General features: G+C 43.2%; 1 protein-coding gene across 2 annotated transcripts in view; it reads left to right on the top strand.

Annotated features, from left to right (window-relative positions):
• TGFBR2 (transforming growth factor beta receptor 2) overlaps positions 1-22,197 on the top strand; it is a 61,191-nt gene extending 38,994 nt beyond the window's left edge. For both annotated transcript variants that reach the window (XM_050891037.1, XM_050891038.1), the window contains 4 exons: positions 5,036-5,835; positions 10,137-10,278; positions 18,160-18,287; positions 21,702-22,197. In XM_050891037.1, coding sequence (XP_050746994.1) covers positions 5,036-5,835; positions 10,137-10,278; positions 18,160-18,287; positions 21,702-21,881 — 1,250 coding nt within the window. In that variant the 3' untranslated portion in view covers positions 21,882-22,197. The remainder of the gene's footprint in view (positions 1-5,035; positions 5,836-10,136; positions 10,279-18,159; positions 18,288-21,701) is intronic.
• Positions 22,198-23,500: the final 1,303 nt, after the last annotated feature.

Genomic DNA, 23,500 nt, shown 5'->3' with positions numbered 1-23,500 from the left:
GATAAAATGCAGGTTAGTTTGAGGTGCAGCATTTGAGTTTGATTATTTCCAAGTATTTTGTGTCAGGATCAACCATTTTCCTAAGGACACACCACCCACCACCCCCATAAAATAGCTCCCCATCCACAAAGCCCAAAAAGCAATGCCTGTAAAATTAGCAGAAGTTTTTAAACACAAAATTTGGATCAACTTTCAGACCACTTTCGTCCTCAAGATAGGGGTTCAGGGAAAAGTATAGGAATGTCAGAAGCAGAGTTTCTGTTTTGAAAATCAACATTTCCCATCTAAAAATGTTTTGCTGAAGATTTCTAAGCCATTTTAATTCTAAAAAACCAAAATCAGGAAGGTATGTGAGACACTGAACTACAGAATTTCATTGTCACTTGAGGATTCTTCAGTAGAGATAAACTAAATTACCCCAAACAGCTGCTCAGACTGTAACTTCATTTGACTGAAAATGAAGCATTTTATGGAATTAGTTTTCATCCAGAAAGTAGCGCTAAAGAGATGGGCAGACTTTTACATATTTTATTGCCTAGTGTCTTGCCCAGAAATCAGTACGCGCGTAAGGTTCAAACTCACATTTTTCATGATTCAGAATAATCAGAGATAAAAAGCTCTTCCCTGAATCATACAGAGCAGGACTTGAACTTGGAGCTCCCATACCCCAGACTAGTTCCCTCACTAGTGAGGATTCAGCACTCGCATCTCTTGCCAAATTGCAACATTTGAACAGAATTCTGTTTATGCAAAAACATTCAAAAAGTGTTAGTTTTCATTCCAGTGTGGAATTGAAACCAAACTTTGAAACCTCAGAACTGCTGCAAAATGGAGTTGTGCTCCAGTCAGCTCAAAGGGCTGCTTTGTGTCTCAGGAGCTTGCAAAATAACTAGATCACAGTCCCGGGTCTGGGCCCATATTTTGTGACTGTGTGTTTCTGGGGGTTTTTAAGACACTAGACAAGCTTGCAATACATCAGTTTCGATATGTTTAACCTGAGTTCTGCCAATATCATATATATTCTTGCCCTGCTGTGTGGCTTTGACCAGCAGTTGAATAGGCAGCAACTTCAGAACTCACACAAGCAGCAAACAGCACTGAAGTAGTTCTGTCAGTACTGGCTGTGCATTTCTGCTGCCCTGTGCATTCAAGAGGGGGTCCTAATTTTATTGCCATTGTTTTATTTCTTGTTTCCAAAGTTCAGTGACACTGAAGTTCAATCAAAGGCACCCAGTCCAACCTAAAGAATTTGTAGGCAAAGCGATGTTGTGCTTTGAAGCTTCCTGACTGAACAGGGGCTGTACAGTGTTTCCATTTTCCTTGGCACCTGAGCCCTATTCCCTAAAGGCTTAGGTAGTGTTAAGGGTTGTGCAGATGGCTTGTGCTTAGTTTAAACCACATACAGGAAGCTTTCTTTTAGCTCAACTTCTCTATTGTTATGCTATATTAATAGGCTCTTTTGAAGCTTAAGAAAGGACTGATCCGCCTAAATAATAGTTCTGGGTGGGGGAAGTTATTTAGGAGCATGTTTGCAAAACCTGAAAGGCTGTTGCATTTAACCATTTCCTTGCCTGCCTGTGCAGCCAGATTTTGCTCATTGTGGTGCTCAGAAAGAGGAAGCTGCACTCCCGTTTTTTAAATTATGGGATTTGAGTCATAGGTATTTATTTATAAGCAAATGAACATATTTATTCTTAGATTCCTGTAGTCAAGCCAGAAAATGTTGGCTAGCCACTATGCAAACATACAGATATGCTCTGAATTTTGATTCTGCCCTGACTTTGTACACAGATTCAACAGAGAAGTACCCCAACCTTAGCTTGTGCTGGAAGGGCTGATTTTGTTCTGCTCATATCAGCAGTCAAAACCAAAGGCAGTTACAGAAGTGCCTTGCTCGGACCAGCCCTCCGTGCCACCAGCTCTTTGCTGCTGCTGCTGTCCCCTTTAATTCTGCTGGTAGGCAGCTCAGTCCCCTCCTGAGCTCAGGGTTCAGCCTTGTCAGTCCTGACACTCAGTTCTCCCTGTTGGGTGCTCATTCTTGTGCTTCCCAAGCCTTGAGTGGGACTTGTCTAGTGTCTTAAAAACTGAAAATGAGCACACCCTTCTTCCCTGCTGCTTTAGGTGGGGATGTGCAGCTGTATGCTTTTTCACCCTCTGCCTCCCTACTTCCTCCAAGGGACGGTGCCAAAGCGGATGTGTCACTTTGCAGCAGGGGTGCAGGACGATACAGTGCTCGGGGGAAGTGGCCAAATTGCTCAGCTTCTGCTTTGATTAAAAAATTTTTTTCATTCTTTTTCAAGTGACATTTGCAACATCAACAGTTTCTCCGTTCAACCCAGAAATCCCCCTGCACCACAAGCAGAGCTTTCTCTTGTACAGAAAGAGGAAGAGCTAAAAGGGCTGTGAAGTCTGCTGGAGACTTCTCAGCTGTAGGCCAAAATAATACAGCCTGCTCTAGGGCATTATAGGAATGATCAGAGACCCTCACACAGATTGCCATAACAGTCAAGGAGTGGCAGCTTTGGGTGAGTTTCTTCTCTGTTAGAGCTGAACGTGCACCCAACTACCTCCAACTGCTTGGACTCCTGTGGAGAAATTTGAAAGAGAACTAATACATCTTGGTTTTTTTCTCCCTCATTTAGAAAGACATATGTATTTCAAATATCTGGGCTACTTATTGCAGCTCTGTGGCAAAGAAAAAGGGCTTAAAGGGCCCTAAAGAGGCATGTTCATCTTTGTTAAAAAGTGTACCATATGATATAGATGACATATTACTCAGTTCCCAGAGCAGAGTCCAAACTTCAAGCATGCTTTTCTGTGGTCAAGAAAAAAAAACAAAACAGAACCCCAAACATTCATCAAAACTATTTTATCTGATTGTTACAGATCATAGTTGTGTTCATGCAGTTGTGGCCTGCTTGCAGCCAAAACTCCGAAATAGCTATCCCACAATGTAGTCAGTTCTCCTCCACCGGGGTGTTTCCCAAGTTCTTTATAAAGCAGATTTTCTGAGATTGAAGAATGCACATGGGAATAAGCAATGCAAATCTTCTGTTTACTGACAGTGACATTGGACCTTCTAAATATATTCCTCCAGTAAGGGCCATAAAAAACCTGGGGTTTTTTCCCCTCTTCAACATGTTGAGAAGCAGAAGGGGTGCCTGTAATCTGTGATGAACTTTTACGTATTTTTTTTATTTTAAAAGTTTAACGGTTACTAATATTTTGTTGCCAAGGGAAATCACTTGAGAATAAGGATTTGTGGTTTGCATAGGTGTGGAAGAAGGGATTGGCTTAAAACGTTCTTTTGCATAAATGAAGGAATTACATTCTTTGTAGGTGCTGCTAGTGAATGCCACTGACCTGTGCTAGCCAGGAATGTCAGTGCTGGAAAGGCTCTTCCTCTTCCTTGAAACCCTATGAGAGAGGCTGGGGTTGAATTACTTGCTCTACATCTGGTTGATGAACCTTTCAAACAGAGGAAGCACATCCTGGTTCAGGATTCAGGCTTTCTTCCAAAAAAAGAAGAATATACTCTTCAGATGTCCTGTCACCTGCCTTTGAATAGCTGATGGCTCCTGCTGCTTGCCAGCTAACTGTGTTTCCAATGGAAAAGTGATTACAAGTGAAATTAGAGGGTCGGAGGTACCGCTTGTTCTAATTGTAAACTCTTTTCCCCCACCCCTTTCAGCATTGCTCACCTTCAGTTTGAGAGGCACAGAGTAGGGGAAACAGAGGCTTGTGGCTAATGTAGTTAGTGGCAACTTCCCTTCAGAGCTTATTAAAGTTTTCCTTTTCATATTGACTTATTTGGCCCGACACACAGAACCTGAGTCAGTGACATTGCTGTAAGTATCCGCCAGAGGGTCGTGCTGCCAACAGAAGCCACTTGCTTAACTCTGGTTGCAGCTGCAGTTGTGTTAGTCCATTCAGGTTAGACTCCCAGGGCTTCTTCCAATCTATCCCCTCCCTCATGGAAAGGTAATATAGTACATTTGCTCTGACTCAAACGAAGAAATAGGCTGGGAGAGTACATTTCCATGTGTCCTATCAAATCAGGTTCAGATAAACTCTGACCCTCCTTCTTCTAATCTATTTTCAGAATAAAACTGTTCCCTTTTAAACTGTTTATCTTCCCTAAGAAGATAAACACCTAAGAATGTGTTAGTGTGTGGACTGCACCAGCTACGGAGTTTGGCATGAACCATCTACTGCTTTACAACAGGACAGCCAGTGTACAGCCAGCAAGTGACACACAGAGGAAGTTTTCAGATACATAAATCCATGCAAAAAGAACATGGCAGGGTGACAATTTTGATGTGTCATACATGCCTAATTGTGCCTGCAGGATTCAAACACCTGTGTACACGCAGATGTTTGAATTTGTTCTAGCAACACTCTTTCACATACATCAAAGCGTGAGAATGAGTTTTGTTTTTCAAATGTATATGCAGGCATACGTATTGTGCCTGAATATTAACATGCAGGAGTTGTGTGTGGACAGGGTTCCTGAAGATGTCTTTACATGGATCCCACTGAAATATACTGGATCTGGAGCGATAACTGGGCAAGTGGGAATTCACATGCTGCATTGTCTATTTATTTATCTTAGAAAAATTAATGTGTTCTAGTAATTACTGGTGAAAGGGGCAGATCTGTCAAGAATACATTGACAGAGTAAGTGCAGGAGACTTACTATTGTAAGACTCGCTATTGTATTCAGGAAAGTGAAGGTTTCATCCATAATGTATTAAGAGCCCGAGAGAAGAACAAAGCTATTAAATTACATTAGCTTCTTCCTCACTCAGTTCTGGCTTTTTATAAAATAAGCAGACAGGGAAGTCCTGGTAAGTGGAGGGCTATATACAAAACAACATTTTGAAGTACAAAAGCAGTGACAATTTTTATTATTTGCTGTTAGTGGAGGAGATCATGTATTGCACTCTGGATAAAAATTATAATTATTGACAGCCTCCTGTATACAAAAAGTTATGATATCATGTAATGTATGCCTTCCTTCTGTTCTTCTTTACAGATGACCCTCATAAGCCAGAGGAGAAAGATGAAATTTCCAAAGTCACAATCATAAGTCTTGTCCCATTACTGGTGATTTCTGTTGCTGTGATTGTTATCTTTTATGCCTACCGCACTCATAAGAAAAGGAAGCTCAACAAGGCATGGGAAAAGAATGTTAAGCCCAGGAAACATAAGGACTGCAGTGATGTTTGTGCCATTATGTTAGATGATGACCGCTCAGACATCAGCTCTACCTGTGCCAACAACATCAACCACAATACAGAATTGCTGCCCATTGAGTTGGACGTTGTTGTTGGCAAAGGAAGGTTTGCTGAAGTGTATAAAGCCAAATTGAAGCAAAACACATCGGAGCAGTATGAAACTGTGGCAGTCAAGATTTTCCCCTATGAAGAATATGCCTCCTGGAAAACTGAGAAAGACATTTTTTCAGATGTAAACCTCAAGCACGAGAACATCCTCCAATTCTTGACAGCAGAGGAGCGTAAGACAGATCTTGGTAAACAGTATTGGTTGATCACTGCCTTCCACGCTAGAGGAAACTTGCAGGAATATCTCACACGGCACATTATCAGCTGGGAGGACCTCTGGAAACTGGGTGGGTCCTTGGCCCGAGGGATTGCCCATCTGCATAGTGATCACACACCCTGTGGTCGCCCCAAAACACCTATCGTGCACAGAGACCTAAAGAGTTCCAACATCCTGGTGAAAAATGATTTAACCTGCTGTCTCTGTGACTTTGGGTTATCCCTGAGGCTGGACCCTTCTCTGTCTGTGGATGACTTGGCTAACAGTGGGCAGGTAAGTTAAAAGTTTGAAGGGGAGGGGGGTGTTGTACCAGTTGGTATGTCAGTTCCTGGGCTGAAGAGGAAAAAAACCTTATGCTGCCATATTTACTTAAAATCATTAAAAAATAATGTGAAAGTGTTCATAAACAAAGAGGCTCTAAACTTAACATTAAAGCAACAGTGAGAGAAGTGCAATGTAGGTTCTGTTGTGATCGGAGAGCTGCATATGTATATGATGCAACCATCCTCTCTATACAGTTATACTAAGCATGTATGAGCTTGTTAGCAACTGTTTGTGGTGCTGCTGCAATGCACACACACACACACGATAAGGATGTGGTTCATATTGTGATGTGCCACAGTTTTCATGCCTGACGTCATTACAGTTTTGTGTGAGTTGACCCACTCCTAGTGTACCCCAGCATATGTGAAGTCAGTCTTCTGTCCTCAAGAGGTATAAGCAGATAACTAGAGTGATAGATAATCACTTTAAAAGGCAAAAAATAAACTTGTTTAAGGTTATGGTACATTCTCCACATGCAAGCAAATGCAAGAATGTCAAATAAAAATAATTGCCATGTTGTGCTTTTTCAACTAAGTAGCATGGATAATACTCATCTACTTCACAGGGATGCCAGGAGGATGTTTCTGAATGCTTTGAAGATGAAATTTTTCAAGTACATTTCTAAGTATTGGCTCTTCTAATGAAAACTCCTGTAGCATAAATTCTGACCATTTATTAAGTTAATTAATTCCTAATTATTTAATTATACATATATTTATACGTGTATTTTTGTATTTATATTTTTATACATAGGTCACCTCAAAGGCTGTCTATTTACACTGACTTTTACTTTACGTGAAACTCATATTTTGGTTTAGAACGTTTTCAGGGACAGCTCTTCAGTCAGTAGTGCTCCGTTGAGTTCACAGGAGCTTTGCTGTTGTTTATCTAATGAAGATCTGTCTTTGAAAGTCTCCTTAGTGAGAGACAAGTGTCCTGATCTCATTTTGAGAAGGTTTATTAACCAGAGCTGGGAGCGAATGATAACCAGTGGAGCCGTATTTAAAATAATACAAACACCACTCACAGTTACATATCATTTCGCTCCAGCATGCCAGACCTTTTCGGAGTTCAGTGAAGTCGCACCATGTTGTCAGTCATAAGACTGGTCCCATTTGGAATAAAGTGAAAACAGAGTATTCGGCAGGGTAAGGCAGGGCCTCTGAAACTTAACCCCACAGACACTTCGATTGCTTAAAGCCGACCCTTATTTCAAGCCGATTTCTCTGGCATTGCTCACAGACACTTGGAAGTAGGAGGGTGGCGTTGATACTGCCACTTCCACAGTCCACACCGACACTGATGACAAAGTACAGTGCTGTCTGGAGCAGGTTACTGCTTTGGAGTCGGTGTCCTTGGGCACTGGTGTTGAGGCCCACTGTTTTATTCTGTTTAGCTCCAGTGAATCTGTTTGAGGGTGACCCAGCTAGTGTCATTCTTCTCTGTGACAAGGAATGACATGGTGTGAAGTGACTCCACTTCAGCCTCCACCTTGATTCTTCTGGGCACACAAGCACCACCCACTTAAATTCCCCAACATGCCAACTTTAGTGCTGTAGCTTTTGCTAAAGGGGTCTTGCACCAGGATTTGCCTTATGCATCATTTCTAAACTTTATCCTTTGACTCAAACCCTTCCCATCATGAGGTCCAATTTTTTAAAGTATATAATGGAGCTGACCCAAATTTTAATTCAAGAAAACCGCTAGCTTCCTATGAAATAAATAAAAGTGTAAGTATTTTACCATTTTTCTGGTCAGCCTTAGACGGTAATATTCAAGGCAAGTTGTTGGGGTTACAAAGCCATCTTCTTTCCCATCTACCCTACTACGTTCCGTATCATGCAAATGTAGCCATTATTGACCATAAAATACCAGTGCCCTGAGTGAGTGGCTGGAAACCGTCTTTTTCCCCATTAGAATCTTTGCAGTCTCTTCAGTTTGACCACCCACGATGGTTAATATTTGCAGACACTACTTAATGTGAGTACATAAATCTGGACCTTTGTCCCATTGTGTTCAAAGGACAGGTAGGTGCCAGCAGGGCCAGCAGTTCCTCTCCTCAGCAGCGTCAGCAACCTTATAACAGATGGTCTCCCTAATCAGATAAAGAGGGATATCTACTGCCCCTCTGACTGACACACCTCAGGGCACAAAACATCCCCCAACAGCTTGAAAGAAATGTAGGATCTCCAGTAAAAAAATCCAAAGGTCACAAAAATTATAATGTACCACAGGAAGAGAGATGGTCCCTCACTAGAAGTTTTGGAGAAGCAAGAACTGAAAGCAGACTGGTTTTAGCAAAGAGAAAGCGTATCCAATCTCCAGAGGGGCAACCAACTCTGAATTGCTGGAGTTTAGATACCTAAAATGCCTTTGAGACTCAGGATTCAGGTTTCCGCGAGATACAGGAAAAGTATCTTTGACCCAAAGACCTAATAATCTAAATGCAGATAAAAGGACACAAGCAGAGTGGAACACATGATAAATCCTAAGTAGGATGGAAATGGGATTGATTTGATACCATTCTTCAAATTATTTTAAATTTTCTCTGCATTTCCCACTGTACTTTTTAGTTATAGGGTTTGATCCTCCGTTGTCCAGCAAAGCTGCAGAATAATTTTCGCTGCTGCAAAGAGGGTGTGAAATGCCGGACCAGAACAGCACTTTGTGACAATGTTAAGAATCTGTATTTAGGCACCATTAACTCTTGTTAAAATCAGCAGGATTTGGGGGTGTGGGACTGTAGGCCATAGTGTACAGGTAACCCTTCTTAAGCTTTGGATAGGATCTGGTTGGCAAGAAGTTGTGTGTTGGGGAACGGATGGAGGTAGGAACAGCCTCTGCTGCAGAGTTTCCATACGTTCATGTTCTGTAGGGGAGGGAGATGCTGGTCAACTCAGTGGTGCTGAGACATGATTGTCCCAAGTACCTGTTCAGTATATGGCTGTTGCTCACATGCTTGGCCTTAAATTCATCGCAGAGTCCATGTAATAGGGAATTTAACTTTGGGACTGGTCACACAGGTTTTTTTCTCTCCACTGTTTATAAAGGCTTTGATCCTACAACCATTTGGATATTTTTGACACAGAAATTCTCTGCTGTTGCAGGGTCCTATGACAAAGCTATGTCCTTGATCTTTCCTGCTGTCTTCTTATGGTGCATTGCACTTTTTGTGGAACTTCTTCCCATTTGCCCTGAGCTCGGAGTGATAAGACATGTTTACAGAAGCTTGTAAAATGGATGTCATAGGGCTTCCTCAGGGACTGTACATTTACTATGTGGCTGCCTGCAATTGCAGACCCCATAACTGAAATGATCTTTTGCAGTCCTGCTTGCCGCTGGGCTCTGGAGTGATTGCTGTAATGCAGTCTACAACTAGTTCATTTGAATCACAGGTCCTACTGCATCACCCACTTGTGCTTGTTCATCTCTGTGATTAACCAGTCTCCAATTTGAAACTGTCTTTGCCTGATCAAAGGCTTAATTATGTTTGCAGCTTTTCAAGGGGGATAAATTTTTTATACCTACCCTGTGAAGAGTTTGTCATTTGAGAGCAACTGTTGAGTGATCAAAAAATTCTTCCTTAAATCCTTTCTTGTGATAAAAACAGACATTTAAACTTTGCCTTCTGTAATGCAAGGTTATAATCTAGATCTCAGCAAAGCTGCTAAAATCATTGCTGAAAATTTCTTAGTATGAATAAAATTTATGAGAATGGTTTTTCAAACAAAGAGGCCGATTTTTGGTTCCAATTCAAATGTGTACTTCTGCATTCAGTATTTGCGCATTTGCTTTCTTCTGCCAGGCCTGCATTTACCACTTTCCTTTTAAGCCTACTGTGAAAAGAAACAGCTAACACTGTAATATGCAGCGCAAAAGAATACAATGTGTTTCTTGCTTATCTGAAAGACACTTGGTCAGCGGCAATTGCTTCAGGTCCAAAGGGCAGAGTTTATCTGTGAACAGCCAAAGAGTGAGAAAGCTTGTTAGTGTCAAAATTATTTGCTTAAGGAACTAAGAAGGGCTTCTTTTTTTTTCTTTACCAAGGGAGGTGCAAGTAAGTTGGTAGTCAGGACAATGCCAGATTCCCCTGGCAGCAGAAAATGCAACCTGTGCCAAGTATGGCCTGAATTTTTGGATACGTGTCAAATGGCACCATTTCTGTGAAAGCTGAAGTTAAATCACAGCAGAATCCAAAACATGAATTACACTTGCAGCTCCTGAGCTCTCTCCGATCTCCTCTCCTGTAGGTTGGCACAGCAAGGTACATGGCCCCTGAGGTTCTGGAGTCCAGGATGAACCTGGAGAATGTGGAGTCCTTCAAACAAACAGATGTGTACTCCATGGCTTTGGTCCTCTGGGAAATGACATCTCGCTGTAACGGCATTGGAGGTAAGTGCCATCAGTTTTCTTCTCTCTAAAAGTATGTTTGGACAGACATGCTCTTGTGGTTGTCTGGGGAGGGGATGATTCTTTCTAACTCTCACCAATTGTTCTAGTGTAGCTGGATGCTGTAAATTAACAGGCCTTCGGTAGTATGAGATGCACATGTGCATGAGCAGTCTTGAAGGGCAAGCACCTGAGAGCACGAGAAAATTGGTTCTTGATTGGTGTAAGGATAAATCTGCTGTTAGGTAGACCACTTTTAAAGATAATTAATGTCTGGTTTTTCCTATAACATCTTGAGTAGCCACGGATTGACTCAGTGTGGTTGACCTCACCCAGAATGATTGGAAACATAAGACAATTTGAAAGTTTAAGACCAAGAAGTGATAACTGCCTCCCATTTACTTTCATGGAATGTTAATTCTGAAACCTAATGAGGGCCAGTTAACTGTCACATTTACTAACTGATCATTTCAGTAAGAGTCATCATAGTGATACAGAAATCTTCCTGCTTTCCCCAAATCCCCAGCTGCTGCTCATCATTTTTTCTGATGTTGCAAGAGATCATCCATATGAGAAATCAAGGGATGTTTGTTGTATGAAGTGCAGTAACAAAGTAAAAATGATTGGAACTGACTATCAGAACAGCTCCAGGAAGAGCTGCTGTGCTTGTTCATATTCAGAGTTTGTTCACTGAAACAAAATCTCCATTTCTGCTTTGCCTAAAGCTGCCCCAGAATTCCCAGTGTGCAGCAGTGGTATGTGCTAAAAATCAGAAAAGTCGCTGTTGAGATATCTGCATTACATATTGCCATGTTTGAAGATTTTCACCTTACTTCAGGGACTAAAATGAGGCTAAGTTACATATAAAATTCTTCAGTCTGCTGGTATTGTCTAACATTCATTCTAACAAAAACTGCTGCACAGTCTAGGGCTCTCACAGGCAGTCTAAGGAGCGGGGCTGTAAAAGGTAACACTAATGTGAGCATTATAGTAGTTATGTGACTATGATTTGATTTGTTACCCTTCTTCCAAAACCACAGAGGCTCCCTTTTCATCGGACTTGGCACGGTTGCATCTCAAAGGGCTGCCACAGAGACAGGACAATCTTGCAGGCTAGAGCACTACAGTATGGGGAACATAGTGTACAGGAGGGAAACCAATGTCCCATGGGAAGATGTGCATAGATGCTCCTTGTTTCTCTACTAACATCTGTGGGATACCACAAGGGTGTCTATGGAGGTCTCTGAAGCCACTCTGCACAGTGGCTGTGTGGCTGCATCATGGTGTCCGTGTGCAGGCAGGAGGAATGCCTCCACCTCAGTCTCCTCCTATGTCTGACCATTTAGTCTTGCTGGGTGGGCTGGACTGTGGGCAGCAGATTTGCCCCTGTTTGCACCCTGCCAGGAAAGCTACAAAGCGAGTATGTGTGCAAACAGCTAGTGCTAGCATAAAAGCACGAAAAAAAATTCTTTTCTAGTCAAACATTTCAGGGAAAAAACATTTGGTGCTTCAGGAACTGAACCTCAGTCTGACATATTCCAAGGCAAACCCATCCACATTTAACTGTCGTGGTCATGCCTGTTTCTAAATGCATTGGCACAACCTCAGCCTTTCATTAGCGCTTTGTAAATGTGGCTGAGGAGATTTAAAACCCAAGAAAAAGGATCTTTGCCCTGTCTCTTGAGCTCTCTCTGTTTCTTGCATTTAGGAACTCACCTTATTAATATAAATATGAGCTGTTCACTGTGGAGTCTTTTATCTTTGCTGATGCCTGAGTCCCTTCCTGTTCATATTTGCTGAGTACAGTGAAATGGAGATTGTGGCAAGAGCAAACCTTATTGCTGCTGTTCTCAGAAGGCAACTGCCTAAAAGAGGATATAAAGGGAGTTTCATAAGGAAGGAAAATCACCAGCATGTTTAGCTAGAAGAGACTGACCCATTATAACCTTGAGAAGAAGAGCTGAAGTCATTTCAGGAAAAGGAAAGATTTCTCTGGCCCAGCATCCCCTTTGCTTTCAAGGTGGAGCTTAGCCCCCACCCACATCCTGATTTTCCCTATTCATTTCATCCCTCAGTCATCCTCATCTCCAGAAACACATTTCTTGAATTTCGTTTCCCTATTTCAGTCATCCTTCCAGGGGCTGAAGTCCCCAGCAAAACCACAGGAGTACTTGGGCAGATCTGTGTGGGTGGAATTTGGGCTTAGTGTCTTCATCCAGAGCAGTTAAATACAACTCCCAGGATGTAGCTCCCTTAACTTGTCACTGGTGCTGAGCTGCAGCAGCATTGCACGTTTGCTCTCATTTCCTTCTTAGATTTTCCCCTGGTTCGTGCAGTCTGGCTATCTTTGCAACCAGCTGGTGAAATACCCTTACAGTGATTCACGACTACAGCTCCCCCTCTGCTTTCTCTCTCCATCTGTCACTCGCGAGACTCCCTCCTCTCCTCGCAGCCTTCCTGAGGAGCTGCCTCCGCTCACGCAAACCCCTCTTTTCTTCCTAAACTCTTAGGCACTGAGAGAAATGACCTCCTGTATAAGCTGGAGTAGGCTGACCTGATTGCAGGCAGCCTTTCCAAAGGAGCCTAAAAGATGCAGGCACTGTCTTTGCAGGGCAGGCTTGACTGTGGTGTCAGCTCCCTGTCGCTAGAGAAACCTGTGGCAGTTTAGAGGGCAGGAGTGGCAGCCTAAGCTGAGGCAGCGGCATTAGCAACTTTAATTAGGGAGGGAAGCATGGGGGGGGGGGCTAATTGCCATTCAGCCACGTAAAGGTACAGTGACTTATTTCTTTTACAAAGGGAGCTCTCAGGATTCATTTGTCAGCGTGCAGATGTTCAGTGAGTGTGGGAGGTGATGGAGGCAGGTCCTTTCACTACAGCAGCTTTGTCAAACACAGTCTCCATGCTATGCCAGGCCTTTTCAGACAACAGACGTTTAAACAAAAATACCCAGCAGCATAATCCATACTGTGAAGCTGCCGTAGTAAATAAGCAGGTGGGGATCGGCTTTCGAGAAAGGCCATGCTGTTCATTGTTACTTTGTTGTGCTAAATATGGAGAAGCAGAAATGGGGCACAAGGGAAAGGGAGACAGAGGCAAAGATCGAGTTTGACTGATTTTTCACTGGAGTATAATTTAAGAGGCATATTTAGAAACTCAGCAATACTACTTTGGGGAGAACTTCAACTGCTCCACGCTGCCGTTAACTTGGTATTTCATTCAGTGCAACAGCTGTGCACCAGATGCTGCACATTGCAAGAAATATAATTTTCATCTCAACCACTTGCTTTCAGAGCAACACAGCTTTGTCGACTGAGACAAGTGTAATTTCTCTGACAGCCTCCTAGAAAGAAAAGAAAACCATCTGTTTTGTGTTGGAGCTGCTACGGGTGGGGGACTGTTGGGGGTGGCAGGGGAGAAGGAGAGGAAAGGGAACTTCTGGATACACAGGGTTGGTGAAGAGGGAGAAGAGAGACCCCTCAGAAAATGGCGACGTTGCTCATGCAGTATTGTACTGCCTGGAGTGGTGGCTGGCTTCGGTATAGCAGCAGAGCTTTGTTTGAAATGGCAGCCTTGGTTTACCAGAGCTGTGTTTAATGAGAATAAAATCACTAATTAATCTTATGCTTACTTGGAAAGAGTCAGCCAAGAGCCGCAGTTTGGTAACTAAACATTTGTGCATCCTGTACCTCGTGAAATGCTCAGCTTTCACCATATTGTCATGGAGAGGTGACAGTTTCTGGCGGCAGGGAGCATTTTGATAGCCTCTACAGTGGGGCTGTGCCTGTGCGTTGGGCCCTGAGGTGGCTGCAGCTGGGGCCTGATTTAAGCCTCTCCCTCTGTGGAGCAGAGCCCAGTTAGGGCACATCTGCACTGCACTGGCTTGTGGTGGCGTATAACCCTGAGCTGGTACATCCACACGGTGCAGCGTCACCCCGTGACAGTAACTCATGTCCTAGAAATTCTCTATCTGTCACCACAGTACTACATGTAAGGTAGCAAGTGCTTTCCTTCAACAAGCCCAGGCAGCAGTAGATAAGATCGCTGCACCACACTCCATGTTGGGTGCTGATGTGCTGATGTGCTCTGCGTTCCTCTACTTTCCCACCTCAGGATCCAGCACACAGTGAGTAAGCAGCCTGTAACTGTACACTGATGGCAGAGCTCGTGCACTCCCAAACCTTTGGAAGGGTGGCTGTGTCTTTGATCATCAAATGTGAAGTCACTTAAAACATGCCTGTGCAAGGGAAACTGCACAGTGAGTTCACCCATCCGAACACATCCTCACCCTTCCCAGCTAACATCTGTGTTCTGAAGGAGCAGAACAGGGAAACCTAGGGTAAATGTGAAGTAAGCATTTGACAGCTCCTTAAACTTGGCGATGAAATGGCTTTTGAGCCTCTGCATAATCCCTTTGTGCAATGGCTAAGTAGATCCACCACCCAAATACTTCTAGCATGAAGAAAGACACAATCTGCACACACATGCAGGTGGGTGTGTGTGCATGAGCTGTCACAGTAGCTCCACCATTGATTGATTTATCCCTTCTGGGGCTCTCTCCTTGTAAACTCTAAAGGAGAGACATTTCAAAAGGACCTAAAAGTTCCCGAACACAAGCCCACTGCTGTGGACTGTGCTCCACAGTTGATTTTTGCTGGCCTTCTTTCACCTCACTCCTGCTTTGATTCTACAAATGAGCCTTCATCTTCCAGCATGAGAAGTTGTCCCACAGAAATCAGCAAGTTGGATCACATGAGGGAGTGTTGACAGAGTTTGCGGGTATGCTGTTCTGACCCAAAGGAAGAGAATCTCACTGCAAAGAGCTTAGAGTAGAAAAAGACCACATGAGCGAGGCTTATTTTTCATGAGGAACCCATGGCCAAATTTTCCACAGCATTCATCAGGAACAACAAATAGATTTTCAGTAATGTCTCTGTTTGGGGCTAAAAATCCAGTCCCAGCCTTTCTGAGAGTTATGGCCAGGCCAGTGTCAAAGGGAACCAGAGGTACAGCGATTATTAGTGCAAGGTAGCTCACAACCATAAAGATTAAATGCTGGAGGTTAAAGTTGAAGGAACCCTGCCATTATTGAACGCTAAAGGTGCTGTAGTTCATGGTGCCTGAGGTATTTATGGTACTTCAGCCAGTTGTCATTTTTAGTGCCTGACTCGTCTAAAAACAATAAAAAAAGACATATAAGGCATGAAAAATATATTCAGGATCTGTATACAGCCGTGCACAAGCAGCTAGGCACAAACATCTTAACCTACCTCAAATTGACATCTGTTACATCTACTGTAGCACGTCAACACGATCCATGAATAACCCCAGCTATTACTGCAAAATGTGCCTGACACCTGAGATTCCACAGCATGAGGATGATTTACTGCAAGAGGATTCAGTGGGCTTTTCTTTCTAAGGGAAAGAGAAGCAAGATAATAAATAGCAAGAAGATGTTGCATGCTTTTCAAACTGAGGGATGGCACGACTGTATTACTATAAAGTTATTACAGCAAATTGGCATCTGACTTCAATTTCTTTTTCTTTACCATAAAAAACAAACAAAAAAACCAACCAAAAAACCCAAACCTGAAAAACCTATTCAGTGTTTATATTTGGAAGAGGAACGCTCATAACATAGAAAGAATTTCTCAAACAGGGATAATGTATTATAAATGTATCAATTCCTGGGGAAGGCTTTCCCTTCCCCCACTTGGACCGTCTCATGAACCTGAACGGCCTTCGGATTAAGCTTAGTGAGAGGGAACAGGTCAGCACCACAGCACCGGCTTCCCTCTGTTGGACATTCAGACTCCTCTGACTCCTCATACTGCAAGAAGATCTCAGAGCTTTGGCTGGTGTCCATGACCGCTACCACAATCAAACCATGACTGATGGAAATGATGTAGGAAATGGTCATCTAGGTCATGCTATTTAAGTATTCCCAGCAAACTTTAATATTTCGGTTAGCTTTTAAAGTAGAGGTATCTGCTTTGTAATCATTGTGCATCCGCTGCATATTAAGCCAGGTCTGACCAGCAACATGGCAACTTCCCAATTAACTTCTAGGGCTAAAGTCTTGTAAATTTACTTTGGCTGAGTAATCTCTAACTCAGATTAATGTGGGTGAAACTGGTATGCCTTCTTGTAGAGGAAAGCAAGCAAAGCAGACTTTGGCCCTTGAGTCTTAAAGAAAGTGATTTACATATAAGAAGATAGGAACTGTGTTTTGGGACTATAGCCACTCTCCAGAGCATTATGTGGACAGTGGCCAGCACCAGATGGTTCAGGAGAAGGAAGGAGAGCTCTGCAGGAGGGATTGATGGGGTGATCTGCTGCACTGCACACACAGTTGTTTGCAGCTGGATCTCTAAACACTGAACATTTGAAGCGCAAGGTTTAATATCCCTTCCAAAATGTTTGTTATCATAACCTGGCTATTCTTTTTAAGCATTAGAAATTCTTTTTCTGTAGCCTGATAAAGTCTTCCTCTCGTGGCCATCCCGTAGAAGTGAGATTGACAGCCTCAGGGTTTTGGAGAAAAGTTCACCTTTTAGTTATGTTCACTACTACCTTGTTTTTATCAGGAGACATGACAGAAGGATCTGACCTGTGTTATCTTGATCATTAGTTATTTTCAGTATTTTATCATATGACCCCTTACCTTTCTCTCCAAAGTAAACAAAGCCAAGCTTTAGAAGTTCTTCCCCTTTTTTCTGAGCCTTTAATCATTGTTATCACCCTTCTTGGAGCTTTTTACCATAAAATGCCCCTTGAGAGGAGTGAGGAGCACTGGACACTGCATTTGAACTTTGGTTGTAACGTGACGCAACAGTAGCGTCTCCAGTCTCGTTCATCTCTCTTCACACATCTTCTGGGCACTCATATGCATTCCTCAGACTGCCTTGTAGATTACACTTCAGTTTTTCTTGCCCTCAATTAATTCCTAGAAAGAAATAAGAGGCAGCAGAACAGGCCAACTTCATAAATCTTTATCTAATACTAGCAAGTCATTAGGCCTGTGAGTAAAGTCTCCATCTGTTCCCAAAGAAACCACAGCATTTTCTACACTGTGTCAGCATCTACTATAATATTTCCGCTCTCAGAGATTTCTTGAGTTTTCTCCAAAGGTCCCATATGTCTGCCTCTTCCTTTCTCTCTCCAAAGAAAAGCAAAGAAAATATGCAACATGCAAACAAAAACTAGAATGGCAGCAGCCCCTTCAGGAAGCTGTGCCCCCTGCATCATGGGCCAAAACTGACCTATTCTGGGAAACAGGCCTAAAATAAGAGCAGACTACTACTTTCTACAAGGGAATGCAGCTAAATAATAAACAAGGGCAGCATAGCAGCTTCCAGCACTGCTTCTTACTGTATCTTTGTCCTTTTCAAGCAACTGTTTCCTCCTAGCAATCTGGCGCATTAACATCTATCATGACCTAGATAGATTTCAGTTTATATTTCACCTGGTAAGTGTGTGTGGACTCCAGGGGACCCGAGGGGGACTAGTTCTTGCAAGCCTGGCTCAAGCAAAACTCACCTTGAATCTCCTGTGTGTTTTGCCTCAGCACAGATTGAAAGGCTCACAAACCATTATGGGTTACTCTTGACTGTTGCTAATATGATTATGTACTAAAGGGTTTAAATGAAAATTGTTTAGCTGGCTAGGAAAGAAAAGGGGAGGGAGGGGGCGTGTGGGAGAAACTCATTTGAAACATTTTTGAAAATGCCAACTGCCTTTGCTTTGTTTGGAGCTGGTCAAGCAGAACAGTGGCACTGAGCAGCTAATCAGTAGCTCCTACTCCTCCAGAGAACAGCCAGCTCCCTTCACACTTGGCACCAGCGCAGCTCAGCTGAATACCCTTGTGTTTGCTTATTCTCTTGGCAGAAGTGAAAGAGTACGAGCCCCCATTCGGCTCTAAAGTGCGAGAACACCCCTGCGTGGAAAGCATGAAGGACAATGTCCTAAGAGACAGAGGGCGACCCGAGATCCCCAGCTCCTGGCTTAACCATCAGGTAAGAGCACCACATGTGAGCAGCTGGGAGCTGCACCACACGTTCAGCGGCTGCCCAAAGCCTGAGTCTTAACTCAGGGCCCTGCCCAACAGGCTGGACCTCCCTTTTGCATGGATTAGAGCTCTGTCACATGGTGACAGCGGTGCTGCCTGTGGTTCAGACACCACAGTGCTCTGCACCGTGCCTACACCAAAGCCCTGGGATTTCTGCTGCCCGTCAGTGTAACCTAAAAGTGATCAAAACAAAAAGATTTTTTTCTCAAAACCTGAGGCCCGAGAATCACCCAGACAGCCACAGAATAATTAGGGCCTTAAAACACACTGTGTGCAGGCTCTGAAAGGTCAAAGAGAACAACTTCGCACATGGGCCCCTTCAGCAGAGAAAACAAATCTCAGTACTTTATCATGGAGAGCAGTCATAGTTGTATCCCAGCTGTTGACAGGTTTAAGAAAACAGGAAATGAGTCTTCAGCAAGCCAGTCTGTTTTTATTCAGATTGCACGTTAGCAGTCCGTTTCCCTCACATGTTGTGAAGCATTCTGTCAGCTTTCCCCGTTCACGGACACCATGGTTGCACTTCCTAGGTGATAGTTGCAGCCTCATTTCTCAGGAGATGAAACTGAATGGAAACAAGCCAAAGGCATGCATTTCTTCGCCTTTGCTCTGAGCAGTTTTATCAGAAGAGATAAAATGAGAATTGTCTCAGAGGAGAAGTGAGGCTTGGTCATTCCACTCGTCAATGAAATATGTTGAGTGGTCTTTACAGACAAAAGGAAAGCATCATGAACATTTATAAAAGCCCAGGCAACCAAGATCAGCTAGTATTTCCATCAGGAGCAATGTAACACTCCCTTTTTCATTCCAGTTGAGATGTTAAAATGACAGTCTAACACCTACTGAGGAAAGGCCAAGTGAGTGGCCAAAATCAATCATCTTTCCAACCAAGAACAACGCATCTGCCACCTGATGACTATGGCAGAGTGCAGCCCCTTCCTGGACTATAGGGACTTGCTCCTTATCTAGTCATCTGTGATGAGTAGGGTTACTGAGGAGGGGTGCTTTAACTGGGGAGGAGAGCTGTATTTTGAGGGACACCTGGATATCTGATGTTACGAGTACTAAAAAGCCCTTGACATTTCTAGGAGTCATAGATACAACCATCTTCTAAATGACAAGTTGAGCTGGGAATGAGAGATTATACTAATGCTCATCTTTAGAGAAAAGAACTGGTTGCAGAAATTTTATAAAAATTGTGGATGAGCTGGTAAAAGCAATTATGAGTGGACTGCAGTTGTTTGTTTTCCATGAAGTCAAAATGAAGTCCAAACTGGTAATACATATGTGGTACTTTAGAAAAGCCCAATTAACAACACAGAAAAGAATCCTGAGCCAGATCATTTGGGAGATAAAAATTAAAGAGTAGAAAATGCTTAAAATTAGGAACAGTGTGAGAACATTTCTCGGGATATTCAAAAGACATGGTCTCTTGTGCGAAAAAAAAATTGAAGTAAAGAAGGGTAGAGAACTGATTTGGGAAACAGAAGAACAGCAAAGGCAGACATGGTCAGCAAATATTTCTGTTCTGCATTTGGGAAGTCAGATGATGTACATGTCATAGAAGGTGATGAAAGCCCCTATAAAGCAAAAGCCATTGGCACTTAAAGCAGGCCTGGGGCAGTGTTAGGTGGCCTAGAGACTTGTCTGCATTCAGGACAGGGCTACTCCTGCAGACACTGCGGCAGGGCACTGCATTATGTGGCAGTAGAAATGGGCAGTACCGCCAGTTATGCCTTGGAGAGAAGTGTCTAGGAGCTTGTTTCATGCACAGCTAGGCATAGCGGCAAGTGTAGGTGTGCCAGCATGCCCAGGGCGCCTGGACAGGGAAGCACCAGGCTCAGGATCCCTGTGGTGCTCTGGCACAGGGCAGGCCCACAGTTGCTCTCATGGCAGCAAGCCTGAGTGTGCGGAGGGCTGCAGCTTGAGGTACTGGAGTAGAGCTGTAAGATGCACTGTGAATTTCATCACCTCTGGCTTTACACAGCAAGTAAAACGATCGCAGATTTGGACCTAGGTGTCCTGCATTCAACTTCAGAGATTTCTTCCCTATGTAAAACCCAGACCTCAGTCTGCCCCCGGTACAGGGCACCCCACCGACTGGGAGGACCACGCATCTGCACTTGTGTGTCACCGGGACGGGCACAGCTGGCTAAGAGTCTAAGGCAGGAAACGGATGCCGGATGACACACAGGACATTTAATGAAGGTGGATTTAATTCCCTTCGTCTGAATCCCTTCAGCGTTTCACATTGCGCTATCTAAAATGCAGTGACGCATCGGCTTCCATGGGGCTGTGACAGTTTGCAGCAGCTGAGGATCTGCTTTGAACTCCATAGAAGTTGCTCTTACTGTAATGGCTCTTCCATATTCATTTCCTTCCTCTGCAGTCGTGTTTTTGTAATGAACTCATTATTCATCATGATAAAATTCTGGAATGGATTTACATATTACAATTTTTCCCCCCCTTAATGAGATTTGTTGCACTATTGATTTCAAGTTAATGTTTAATATTTAATTTAATTTACTGCTTGTAATTTCAATGCCAGCAGAAAACTAATGTTATTTGTATACAGACAATAACATTCTGCTATTAACATTGACATCAGTCAACATCACCAATTAGGTAAATTATGCAATTAATGCAGTGTTGTGAAATGTTATTTTTTTTAAATAAGAAGTTTAAGATAAATCCTACTTAATGGGCTTTTAGTGTCATAAAGCAAAGCACACAATTTCCTGGCAAATACCTCATGTTTATAAAATGCATTACAGAGATGCAACTATTTTTTTCTCCTGTAAACATGAGCATCAGCATTGAAATGAAGGTTAAATAGTTACATCTGTGAGTGACATGTGTTTAAGTGTTTGTGGGACTGAGGCCCATATTTGCACATAGATTTAGTTAGTCTGTGAGGAATTTATAAAGGGCTGATGTAGGGCCTGATATTGCTGGCAATCAGAATTTTGTTTGAAAAACCCGAACAGAATTCAGGCACACAAAGGCATGGGTTGAGCGGGAAGTCATGTTATCCAAGAATTCTGATCATATTTTTAAAGAAAAAAACCCTACTTGATTCTATAGCACTAGTCCAAAGCATCATTTTTCTTGTTATAAAGTATCAGAACATATGCCCAGAAATGACAGTACCAACTAAAGAGCTGAAAATATTGTAGTAGGGTTTCTTTTAAAAAAAAAAAGAAAAGCATAGCCCCGTGACAGTAGCAGCAGAGCCCATAAAGCACCTCCAGGTCACACGTGAATAACCCCCTGAACTTCAGAGGGCACTAAAGCAACTCTCACACACGGGCTTTGGCGGTGACTGGCCCCATCACGGCTGCTCTCTCTGTGCTCTCTGCAGGGCATCCAGATGGTGTGCGAAACTCTTATAGAGTGCTGGGACCACGACCCCGAGGCCCGGCTCACGGCACAGTGCGTTGTGGAGCGCTTCAGCGAGCTCAAGTACCACGACAAGCTCTCGGGAAGAAGCTGTTCGGAGGAGAAGATCCCCGAAGACGGCTCTGTGACCACCGCCAAGTAGCACGCACCTGAGAGCTCCGAAAGGGAGGGAAGTCGCTCCTAGATGCGTTCACCTTGGCAAAGGAAGAAGTCTCGATCGGAGTCTTGACTTGCTTCCTGGAGGACTGAGGCTGTCACTACTCCCTTTAGGCTCCGGCTCCAGACAGGGAGATGTATTCGTGGGAATTAAAAGCCAGGGAGTAGGTGTCATACCCTAGCACTGGCTGCCGGCATCATGTCATAGGAGGGGCTATGTATGTTAGCACTTCCTCAGGAAATGAGTTTTGAAAATAGCCAATAACATTATGCACTTTATTAATGCCTGTATGTAACTATGAAATTGCTATTTTTTATATATATATATACATATATATATAAAAAATGTGTGTGTATGTGTATATATATATATCTATATACCTATAAACAGCCATGCTCTGAAAAAAAAGAGTTTTAAAAAAAAAGTGCTTCCAGGAAATTACCAGTGCATTAGAGATCCCTCCCCCTTAGGGAAGGAGCCTGGGGAGACTGGCATAGCACGACAGCAGCAATTGTGCACTAAGCGCTCTGCCAAAAAGTTAGGAATAATATGCAATAAGAAGATGGCTTTCAAAGCATGTGCTGTAACCACCTGGCTGTGGCCCTGCAGTTCACAGTTGCAGGAGCAGTCTCACAGCAGACAGGCCAATTTGGCTTTGCAGTTGTACCTACGCGGTCCTGTCTGCAGCACATTTTGGAAGGTTCAGGGATGCCTTTGCCCTCTCACCTTAACCCCAACGTCCTCACAGTGTCCCAGAACGGGAGTGCGAGGAGGTTTGGTCCCTCCCACACGTGTTTCAATACAGAGGTCATTAATGTTATATGTTTATTGCTTTGAATTCATGCTGCTTGCAAGCAGGTTGCAAAGTATCAGCAGGATGAGTTTTCCCCTCCTCCCATCCCCACCCGCACACCATACAAAACAAGACAGGGCCAGCAATAATCCAAGCAGATGTTTTATATTTGCTGTGCATTCTGAGTGCAGGCAGTACTATTTTTTTTCCTTCCTTTTACCTTGATTGTGTTGCTGCAAGAACAAACATTTTTTTTCCCTGTACAGCATGTCTAATTGCTTGACACACCACAGTCTGACTCTGTTCCACACTTGCTAGAGAAAAGTAAGAGACAACAGCTGGTGCCTTTATTTTTGCAAAAGGACCTTGGAGATGAAGGAAAGCTCTGTAGCATTAGGTTAATGGCATATCCTGCCCTCAGCACTGCTTGCATATAGGGCTGCCCTCAGCAAGTCAGCAATTAACAGAAAAAAAACCAAAACCCAGGAAAGACCATTTATTCCAAAAGGATCCCTCAGACATTGCTTACATTCTTTCAGTTCTCCAAAATGTTTAAGACAGGTGACATCACATTGGGCCTATATAAACGACAGCAATGTCTTTAGTAAGTGCTAACAATTTTGTCTTCAGGAGTTTTGCAGTGATTTTTTCCACTTTTTTCTTCCTCACGGCACGTAAGCAGGCCTTGGAAATTAGAAATTCAGCCAGCAGAAACCAGTCCTGCACAGATGTATCTGGTGCAATTTTGTAAACACCTTTGGCAGATAAACATCAATATTTCTCTAGAAGTTTTTGCCGTGTAAGTCAATAC

The sequence above is a fragment of the Gymnogyps californianus genome, chromosome 2 (genome assembly GCF_018139145.2).
Source record: "Gymnogyps californianus isolate 813 chromosome 2, ASM1813914v2, whole genome shotgun sequence".
In the NCBI taxonomy this organism is placed as follows: domain Eukaryota; kingdom Metazoa; phylum Chordata; class Aves; order Accipitriformes; family Cathartidae; genus Gymnogyps; species Gymnogyps californianus.
This window is presented reverse-complemented; position numbering and strand designations above follow the sequence as displayed.